The sequence below is a fragment of the Centruroides sculpturatus genome, unplaced genomic scaffold (genome assembly GCF_000671375.1).
Source record: "Centruroides sculpturatus isolate CEXI.00-Female unplaced genomic scaffold, Cexi_2.0 scaffold328, whole genome shotgun sequence".
NCBI lineage: Eukaryota > Metazoa > Arthropoda > Arachnida > Scorpiones > Buthidae > Centruroides > Centruroides sculpturatus.
This window is the reverse complement of record NW_019384678.1, coordinates 520139-531824: the sequence shown is the minus strand read 5'-3', so window position 1 is coordinate 531824 and position 11686 is coordinate 520139. Positions and strand designations below refer to the sequence as shown.

At 38.5% G+C, this 11686-nt stretch overlaps 1 protein-coding gene across 5 annotated transcripts in view; it reads right to left on the bottom strand.

Annotated features, from left to right (window-relative positions):
- Positions 1-2220: 2220 nt before the first annotated feature.
- LOC111626901 (serine/arginine repetitive matrix protein 1-like) overlaps positions 2221-11686 on the bottom strand; it is a 136319-nt gene continuing 126853 nt past the window's right edge. For 4 of the 5 annotated variants that reach the window (XM_023370422.1, XM_023370423.1, XM_023370424.1 and 1 more), the window contains 2 exons: positions 11108-11340; positions 2222-2997 (listed from right to left, as the gene is read on the bottom strand). In XM_023370422.1, the coding sequence (XP_023226190.1) occupies positions 2681-2997; positions 11108-11340 (550 nt within the window). In that variant the 3' untranslated portion in view covers positions 2222-2680. Of the gene's footprint in view, positions 2998-11107; positions 11341-11686 lie in introns of all 5 variants that reach the window. The other variant, XM_023370426.1, reaches the window with a different exon arrangement.

Here is an 11686-nt window from a genome sequence, read left to right as displayed (position 1 = left end):
ATCTCAACAACTACAGCAACGTTACCCTTTGTTGGGTTCCCGGTCACCAAAACATCGAAGGAAATGAGCGGGCTGATTCCCTGGCCAAAAAGGCGGCTGGTTTGAAGCTAAATCCCACCTATGGACGTGTACCTATAACGCACATCAACAGCTACATCCTCAAAAAATGCAATGAGGCCTGGCAATCGGAATGGGAAGTCTCCACTACTGGCCGCACTACCTACCGCTTCCTACCCTCCATCCACAGACGCATCCTCCTGCATCATCTTCACCCCACCTTTGAGCTCTCCCAATGCCTCACAGGGCATGGGAACCTTCCGGCATATCTACACAGATTCAAAAAACTTCCATCTCCTTACTGCCATTGTGACAACACTAGTATTGGGGATGTTTTCCACTATGTCTTTGACTGCCCGGACTTTGACCTCCAGCGTGGTCCTCTATGGATGCACTGCACCCTCAACGGCCAGCCATGGCCACCTCCAGCAGACTTTCTATGTGAGACTAAAGAAACCTTCACCGTGTTCAACAATTTTATAAACTCCTGCACCATCTTCCGTGGTTCCTCGCAGGGTTGCCCTCCTACAGGCACTCCCCTGCCTGCCACCGGTCCATCTTAGGCTGGCCACTCATCCCCCCCATCGGTTGGGCTCCACCTCTGTCTGCCATAGTCTGCGGGCCTAATCACTAGTTCGCAATTTCCTTCTAGCATCCAGCTATCATCTTCCGCAACTTGTCCAGCAGCAGTAACCTCTTCCAGCTTCCAGCAACCACAACTCACCGTGTTCGTCAACTACCCGCCAATAAGGACCATCTGACAGACTTTACAGCATCAACACCGCTTGCACAAGGCACCTCTGTATACTACCCAACTTTTTTGTAATACCCCACTTGAAATGTGTTTATTGTATAATTATACTTAGTACTGTACTCTTCCAAGCCAAATTGGCACCTTGTTTATATGTAAATGTTCCTTTATTTTCAATAAAAAAGTTACGTCCGTCCAGGAAATCCCAAACCCTTCCTTTCACCCTCTGCCTCTTCCACCCCCTCCCCCGCCTTTTTCCTCTTCCTCTCTAACCTACTTCTTCCCAACTTCCACCCTTTATCCTCACCTTTTCTAACTTTCCGGGCTAAGTCGAAAGACAGCCTGCTCATTCTATTCCTACTGAAGGGTAATAAACTAGAGGAAATATAATCTTTTGCTGTAAAATCATATTTTTTGAGGTGGAGATAACAATTTTGTTGATTAGATATATGTACAAGTTGCTTTGATTATTGATTTTGTTACTACTTTTCAAGTATTGAATTAGTTAACTTTCTGTTGGGGTCAATTAACCCATTGTCTTTTTTTTTTGTCAATAGAATTAAACTTAATATGCTGCTCATCCACTATTGGTCCAGATTTGACCAATCCTGTCGCAACACGAGTTGGCGATGACATTTTACGAGTCTCTTTTAGCATCTTTATACGAATATGGTTTCAATTTTTTCGCTGCAATATATGAACCCATGTTATAAGGGGGTCGACTGTACTAATTTTAAGCAAATCAGTAGTAAAATATTTATTTATTTTTGTTCTTTTTACATTAAATAAATGGTTTTATTAATAACTTAATATTGAACAGAGATTGATATAAGTTTAAAAAATGAAACTGAAAAGTAATCCCAATAACAATGAATTGAACTACTGTGCTACTGCTACTATTTATTGTCTAATTTTCTGGCCTGTCTCCATCTCATAAGCTAAGATCAGATCATACGTCACAAATAGACAATCAAAACATACTGTTTTCTCATGTCAACAAAAACATTACTTTAGTAACAAAATTTAAATCAGTATGTTTAATTTTCTTTTCTAAATTAAGAAATTCAGAGAAAAACTAACATCATTTTACAAAATAGAAAACAAATAGCTTTTTATTTGAAAGTCTGTTTGTTAAAGCAAATGTTTTAACCTACTTTGTCATCATCAGCTATTACACAAAGTTTGAGAATGGAATGTTAGAAAACCAACAAAATTAAATACAATATTTAAAATTATAAATATTTAAATTACAAAATATAAATAATTTTAAATGTTACAATTATTATTATTGAATATATTTTATAAGCATCTAAAATTATTATTTTAAAATGAATTTAATGTGATAAAACAATACTTTTTAACATAACTGTAATAACTTGCAATGGATGACATGTTGAAAGTATTGTCATTGGTTGATAGAAAAGGCATATGCATTATGTAGACTATATAATTATTTCCAGAACACAGTACAATTATTTTCGGCTATCTGATAACTTTTCTATAAGACAGCAATTGCATAAAATGTAAAAGATGAGTGCTAAGTAACTACTGAATACAACTTTCATTTATTCTATACAGTAAACAACAAATTCTACATGTATCAGTATGCCTGAGCTGAAAAAGTTATCCTGTAGTATCTGGTTAAAATTTTCTGTTTCATATGCCATCTACATGATGATTCACATAAATTCTTCTTTTTGCAAACCTTATTACAAGTTTATGCCAAAGAACAAATGTTAAAAGTTGATTATCATTCCTAATTGAGAATGGCATCAGGGAGCATTTCATCCAATTATACCGACAGTCAATATATTCTCTAAAAATCAATAAGGACAATATTTCCAAGTCCATTTTTATTCTAATTTAAAATAATCAATTCAAATAATTACATACTAAAAAATTATAATAAACAGTATGAAGAAAGATTGAACCTACTAACCTTACATACTTCATATTATTAGAACCGAAGGAAGGAGAATTACGACGTCTTTCAGGTAATCTCTGAATCTCTGGTGATGGGGAATGATATCTGCCTCTTGGGCTAGGAGGAGGCCAATGTCTCGATGCATATTCTTGCCTATCGTAATTTGGGTTAATTCTCTGTCGATGATCGTCGTACATCCATTGCCTCCGTTCATCTCGTGGAGACCACCTTCTTTTCTCTGGATACATTGGTGATGGTCGGCGACCTGAAGTCACATTGAAGTTTAATACTATTACTTTATAATTTAGATTAATTTTTCTGAAAATTAAAAATTGCTTGAAATATCGTTCAAATTCAGAACAAAAATAATGTAAACTTACAAATTATATACCCTTTTTGATCAACAGTTTCATTCTTTCCGATAAAAAACAAAGAAATTTTAATAATTTTGTTTATTAGAAATATGTACAAAGGCTATTTTTAAAATAAGGTCTGTTTTTTAATAAGAAGAAATATACTGTAAATATCATTAAAATATATTTTTTCCAATACAGGTATAACTCGCCTTACGTCGGTAATTGGTTCCAGGAGAACGTCAAGTCGAATTTACTTGTCTCCGAATCTACTTATCACTAGGCTAAACCATAAATTACCATTCCCGGTTCTGTATTTTATTTATTAATGCATTTTTAATAATATATGGTTAATAAAAATCTATTTTAAGCTCACAAACAAATAAATTTTAGTTTTTAATACAGTACAGAAAAAAAGTAATCTAAATTTACGAATGCATATACTGTAAATACAGTACATACTTGTATATATTTTAATATGATTTTATGTGCTTTAAACGTTTTTCTAGTTATATTACAACTTCAATATTTGTGGCAGACAGACGTAAAGTCGAATAAAATGACTTAAACTTGATTTTTATTTTTCCATATACTTTTTTGACAAACAACGTATAATCGGGAACGACGTAACTCGAAACGACGTAAGTCGAGGTATACCTGTATTCTACATACTTTCATCTACTTTTCTACATAATTTCCATGTTTGTTCAAACATTTGTCATACCGCTCAACAATTTTTTGAATTCCAACTTCATAGAAATCTGCCGCCTGTGAAAAAGCCCAATCCATAACTGTAGTTTTCACTTCTTCATTGTCGCTGAACCGTTGACCACCTGCTTTAAGTATCGAAACAAGTGAAAATCACTGGGTGCCAGGTCTGGACTGTAAGGTGAATGATCCAGTTGTCCCCATCCAAAAGAACTGATTAGACCTTGTGTTTGTGCAGAAACATGTGGCCTTGCATTGTCATGGAGCAACATCACACCGGAAGACAGTAGACCATACTGCTTTTTTATGATACGCTGGATTTTTCTCAAGGTCACACAATATGCATCAGAATTGATTGTTGTGCCTCTCGGCATAAAATCCACTAACAAAATCCCTTTCCCATCCCAAAAGACAGTTTCCATAATTATTCATGCTGAAATGGACTGTTTGGCTTTGGTTGGCAAAGATGTGTGTCACCATTCCATTGACTATTGCTTGGACTCAGGAGTCATGTCAGACACCAAAGTCTTACCTGTAACAATGTGGTCCAACAATTCATCTCCTTTCTGATCGTATCGAGTCAAAAACGATAAAGCACTGTCCAATCTTTTTGTTTTGTGATCGTCAAGAAGCAGTCTTGGAACCCACTGAGAACACAATTTTCGATAATTCAGTTTCTCCGAAACAATGACATACAAAACTGATCTTGAAACCTGTGGAAATTCAGTTGATAACATTGAAATCGTAAATCATTGGTCCTCTCGGATTTTGTTATCCACATCACAAACCAAATCTTCAGAAATCAGAGAAGGTCGGCCAGAGTGTGGCTCATCATGCACATTAACCCGCCGGTCCTTGAACATTCTTACCCACTTTCGAACTTTGCTATCACTCATAGCATTATCACCATAAACTTCACAAATCTGACAATGAATTTCCACTGCTGCCAAGTTTCTTGCACTCAAGAATCGAATAACAGATCATATCTCACAGTCAGCGGGTGGCTCAATTTTCTTAAACATTATAAACTTTTACAGCTCAGCACATAGACGACATGGCTGCAAATGGTGTCTAAATGCATGCAAAGCATGCTTGCAGCAGACACACACAAGCACTGCTGCGATTGTGCATCATTCTCACTCTCACTCACAAACGGACCTTATTTAAAAATTAGCCCTCATAATTTTGTAAACACATGCATATTGTTTTGCAACATTCATCACAGTAGAAATTACTTCTTTATGAATTTAAAAAAGTTTAAAGTTTTTAAACTGATAAATAATATATAGTGGAAAAATTTACAATAATTTATAAAAATTTTATGTGAAATATTTGTTACTTTGAACATATTAATTTTTGGAATAGGAAAGGAAAATAATCATATCAAAATAATAATTTTGCAGTTCATTAAGAAAACTTTATAAAACTGCGGTGACAAATCACGGACTGGTGAGATGGCGCCACTCCTCTAGGAGTTTCTCGTGAATCCCAGATTGAAAAATGGGGACAAGATTTTTCCCGGATGGGATTCGGGGTATTGTTGCTTTTTCTTGCCGGATGATCGCTGCCATGAGCACATGTAGCTCTATCTCTAGTGTACGTGTAAGATTGTTGTAAATAAATGTCTTTTAGTTTAAAACATAGTCGTGGACTTAACTAATTCACGTTTACCGCCTTCTGATAAAGACAGTCTTTGTGGAGATGGAAATGGATGGAGAAAGACAGCCTGGTTTCATCTAACTGATGGCGGCCATCCATTACCTCCAGTGGTGAACCGGACGTGACCCAAACACGCAACCTTCTGATCTGGAGTCAGAAGGTTGCGAAGAAAGAACAAGACCTTTACTAGTTACTGCATTGTGTTCCCTCAGTGGATAGTACGGAATAAATTCCGCGACTACGATAGACGATGCTCCTTGGGGATGTGAACCACTTGCCACACGTAGCCACTCCTAAAACTGGCGAAATTGTCCCCACATCTGTGTGTCTGCAACCTCTTGCCAGAGTAAGGCATCTAACACGGGTAAGTGGAGTTTTCTGTTCCATTTTTTTTGTTCTGCTGAGTAGGTATCCCCTGGTTGTCTTAAAATGCCAAACAAAATCGATCTTAAGCCAGAAATCAGTCAGGAAGCCCTTAAACTTCCTCAATTTTGGGATAAAGAAGCCAATTTATGGTTTATTTATCGAGGCCCGGTTTAAACTCGCTGATATATCGCAAGATACTACTAAGTATTACGCAGTGGTTTCAGCTCTCAACTCTGAAGTGTTATCATATGTGAGCGATTATCATTAAAAACCCTCCTAGGGAAAATTTACATCAAACACTAAAAGATTGACTCATAGCAGAATTTTCTAATTCCGAACAAAAACAAGTAAAAGATTTGCTGTCTAATGCCATGTTAGGAGATGAATGAGATGAAGAAACCATCTCATCTTTTACATAAAATGCAACAACTAGCTAGCAATAAAGTTGGGGAGGAATTTTTAAGAACGCCATGGATTCAGCGTTTACCCAAAGAAACTCAGGCAATTCTTTCTGTTTCCGATGGAGATTTAGACAAATTAGCCCAAATGGATGATAAAATTCTCAAGCTCACACCTTTGCAAATAGCTGAAACTAATTTAGCAAGGAACGAAAATAATACACACGCGGCTATAATGAAGCTCCAAACGCAGGTCGCTGAATTAACAGAGCAAGTTAATTGCCTAGTGTGAGATCCGACCCGTGGGCAACCCAATTTGTTTTTCTTTCTTCCAAATTTTAACAACTGTAACATATTTTGAATAAATTTATTACCTTACTGGAAAAAAAAACCATCGTCAGAAAAACGAAATCAACTATCTCCCTTATATAAACATATTAAGTATCAAGTTACAACTCTCTCCTTTAACGTAAACATTCGACCATCTAACAATAGCAGTCGTCTGCAAGTCTTAATGTTGACGATTAAAGTCCAACTTCAACGATTTATTGCAGCTCGGAACCACCTTTAACCTCACACCTGCTAAGACAGTGGGTCACATGACGACTTTTCTCATGGCAAAACGTATAAAAAGTCTCCTCCTTCTTCAATCGGGGGAGTCGCCAATCGAACGAACAACGACGGAGACGGACATCGAAGTTTTCCCCATCGCAGACCTACTCCACCTTAAGCCACACCTTGCACCGCATATCAGAAATTAAAACCGGAGTATCCATCCGATATTATCCCAGAGGTATGAAATATTATTGTGAACTCTCTCTCTTTGCTATGTTGAAGGAGTTTTGTGTAAATTTTCTTTAGTTAGTCAGTTTAATAAACTCTTGTTTTGTTTTTAAATGGTGTCGTTTACTCAACTGTACATCGTCTTATCGTCGACCCTTCTGACTCTCCTCCACTCGCGTAACGCGTAACTGAATGTAACGCCATCCTTGACAAGAAAGTAGGTCACCGACCTGTGGCCATATAGGAGAGGCTTTCCCAACCTCCCCGGCGGCTCACACTAGCAAGGCCCAGTGACAGACAATCACGTGATTATAGACACCCCCGGAATCGATCTTGGAATCGTCAGCGTTCGCAGACACTGGTTCGACCCCAGGCAAAAGGCCTATGCTGGTATCACGCAAAGTTCGGTGATCAAGCAAATAAATGTAAGGCCCCTTGCAAATTCTGAGATCAGGGAAACTAGCTCAAAAATCACACGTGGCGCAATGTGATTTCCAAATTAACACAAGCCACATTTTCGTTTACGATCCAACCTCATGTCGTCACTACTTAATCGACAGTGGTAGCGACATTTGCGTTCTACCATATAACGTCGCCATAGCATTAAGAGCATCCTCCTCATTGACACTTTATTCGGCAACAATTCCCCGATAAAGACTTACGGCACAAAAACCATAACCGTGTCCCTAAATTTAAGGTGCGAATTTATGTGGCCTTGTAATCGCAAATGTCAGCAAACCAATAATAGGCGCTGATTTCATAAGAAACTTCGGTCTCCTGATCGACTTAAAAAACGCCCGCATTACAGACCCATTAACGTCCTTGACAACGACAGGGTCCGCTCACCACAGCGTGCAAACTAACATTACTTTAACTGCTTCTAATTTGGAATTCAGCGACACTTTAAACAAACATAAAGATATCCTTCGGCCACATCCATCTAGCACCAAACCCAAACACAACACGGTCCACCGTATTATTACCAAAGGACATAACGTTTTTTCTCGCCCCCGCCATCTCAATCCAGAACAGCTGGAAATCACAAAAAAGGAATTCCAGTTAATGTTAGAACTAGGCATTTGTCGGCTGAGTAATTCCAATTGGTCCAATCCACTGCACTTAGTACCCAAACCGAACAGGGACTATCATCCCACTGGGGATTACCAGGCCCTTAATAAAATAATGGTGCTGGACAGGCACCCACTGCCTCATCTACAAGATTTTGCTCAGAATTTATACAGGAAGACTATATTTTCCGAAATAGACCTAACGCGAGCATATCATCAGATCCTGGTCCACCCTGAAGACATACCCTTACAACACCCTTTGGCCTTTATGAATTTTTATACATGCGTTTGGGTTGTCCAACATGGCACAAACTTTCCTGAGGTTTATGCACGAAGTCTTACATGGATTAGATTTTGTTTTTGTCTACATAGACAACATCCTGTTGACAAGTAAGAGAAAGGAAGAACATTATGTTCATCTGGAAAAAGTACTCGGACATTTATCAGAATATGGTATTCGAATAAACCCAGATAAGTGCATACTCGGTACAAACGAATTACCTTTCCTAGGTTATTTAGTCAACGCCAGCGGAATCAAACCTCTCCCCCAGAAAGTAGAAGCCGCCATAAAGATTGAGCGACCCAAAACAGTAAAAGAGCTCCGTAGGGTTTTAGGCCTGTTGAACTACTATCACCGTAATATTCCACACGCCACTCAGGCTCAAGCCCTGCTTTGTGACTATTTGAAAAACACAAAACGATCCGACAATGTGGAAATTTCATGGACAGACGAAGCAAAAAAGGCATTCGAGGAATCCAAAACTCGATTAGCAAATGCAGCTCTACTAGCTCATTCAGCCCTGGATGCACACTTAGCGTTGCAGGTTGATGCATCAGAGTTCGCCCTTGGTGTCGTGCTGCATCAGGTCACTAAATCCGGCACAGAGCCATTAGGTTTTTTTCACGCAAACTTACAGATATGGAAAAGAAATATTTGGCGTACAATCGCAAGCTGTTAGCCGCTTACTCAGAGATTAAGCATTTTCATTTTATGGTGAAAGCTAGACCTTTCGCGCTATATACAGATCATAAGCCATTGACATTTACCTTTCTCCAGAAAAGTGAAAAATGCTCCCCCAGACAATTACGTCAATTAGATTATATAGGCCAGTTTACCACTGACATTAGATACATAAAAGGAACTGATAATATTCCGGCCGATATACTTTCCAGAGTCGACTCTATCGTTTGCCCTCCTCCCATAAATTACAAATTAATTGTTGATGCACAAAAGATCGACCCAAGCCTACAATTACTTTTGGAAAATAGTTCGACCAGTCTACAGCTTAAAAAACTAATATTACTGGAATATCAAGTAGAACTTTACTGTGATGTGTCTACTGGTAAGATTCGCCCTTTTATCTTTGAGACGCAAAGGCAATCAATTTTCCATGCCATGCATGACCTTTCGCACCCAGGCAGTAAAGCCACGGTGAAGCTAATAATCGATCGGTTCGTATGGCCGGGCATGGAGGCTGACCGTCGCAAGTGGACAATTACGTGCATTCCCTGTCAACGCATCAAAATTACTAAATATACTAAAAGTCCAATTACAAGCATCCCTGTGGAAAACAAATGTTTCTATCACATCCACATCAACCTCATTGGTCTGCTCCCTCCTTCTGGAAATCATTGCTATTGTCTCACTATGATCGACAGGTATACTTGTTGGGTTGAAGCAGAACCACTGTGGGATATAGAGGCCGACACTGTGGCTAAAGCCTTATACCGGACGTGGATAGCTCGATTCGGTGTTCCGGGGGGGTCATTACTACCGACCAGGGACGCCAACTTGAATCATGTTTGTTTCGGTCTTTGGCTATCCTAATGGGTTCGAAACACATACATACATGCTCCTTTCACCCCCAGGCTAATGGTATGATCGAAGGTTGGCATCGGACATTAAAATGTGCCCTGAAAACCTACTTAACAGAACGGTGGACGGAGATACTCCCTACCGTACTACTTGGGTTAAGGACAACGTTCAAGCCTGACCTACAAGCAACGTCCAGTGAGTTAGTCTACGGACAGACAATACGTTTACCAGGTGAATTCTTCGATCCTACCCCAGCGGACATAAACACTGCAGATTTCATAAAGACACTAAAGTCTTTCTTCAAAAACTTAACACCAACGCCGGCAGCATCGCATGGGGAGCCCAAACTTTTTGTTCCCATGCATTTAAGAGACTGTAGCCACGTTTTTCTACGTTACGATGCTGTACGCGCCCCACTACGCCCTCCCTACGACGGACCATTCCCCGTAGTGGAAAAGGGAGACAAATTCTTCAAAATAAAAAAAAATAACAAAGAAGTGGTCGTCTCCATCGACAGACTGAAACCTGCCTTTATGCTCAAGGAGAAAGACTCAATCAGCCCTGCACAGCCTGTGATAGACCAACCCAGCAACAAGATGGCCAGGCATAATCACCAACCAGAACCCACATACAAGACGAAGACCTCACGACGGCCTCAAAATCAAACCCCCAGTGAGATTCATCGATTGTGATCGCTAGGAGGGGGTATTGCAGCGACAAATCACGGACTGGTGAGATAACGCCACTCCTCTAGGAGTTTCCCATGAATCCCAGATTGAAAAACGGGGACAAGGGTTTTTCTTGGATGGGATTCTGGGTATTGTTGCTTTTTCTTGTCAGGTGATCGCTGCCATGAGCATGTGTAGCTCTCTCTCAAGCGTACTCATAAGATTGTTGTAAATAAATGTTGTTTTAGTTTAAAACATGGTCGTGGACTTAACTAATTCACGTTTACTGCCTTCTGATAAAGACAGTCTTTGTGGAGATGGAAATGGATGGAGAAAGACGGCCTGGTTTCATCTAACTGATGGCGGCCATCCATTACCTCCAGAACAAACAAAATTTTTATCATGAGACTGATATTTTGGTCCAAGAACGTACTGCAAGTGCCAGATTAACTAACTTCTATCATAATTAAACTAATCATTGAAACTTTACATCATCTTATTTTCATATTTTAATGTATCAGTCTTTATAATACTTTAGAAAACAAATGTATCATTACCTCTATCTCTCATTCTTTCTCTATCATTTCTTTCTCTTTCTCTGTCATTTCTCTCCCTTTCTCTATCATACATTGGTGATCTTCTATCCATTCCATATGGCCTATGTCTAAACCTTTCAGGAGTTGGACTCTGCATTCGTTTTTGTCTCTCAGGTGTAGGTGAGCGGCGTCTTTGTGGTGAATAACGTGCAAATCTTTGTCGTTGAGGACTATTCCTCCAACGTGGTGAAGCTCTACAAAAATGTTGTTAACATTTTTACTGATATTCTTCAAATAATGTTCTAAATTAACTGATAACAACTTTGTCTACTAAAAAAAAGAAAAAAAACCTAGTTCATAGTTAAAATGTAAATATAGTTTTTTCACATTTCCCTCCTTTTTTTATTTAATTAATATACTTTATTATACTTAAATTTTGTTTTCTCAAACTTTTATATTAATAGTATTCTTTATAATATTAACCCTGCTTTCAAAATGGTCAAAATAAGAAAACTTTGCATATCTAATTTTATTTAAATTGATTAATTAAGTCTTTTGGTTTTGGATTATTTAAACCCAGCACTTTTTTTTGTCATAGAA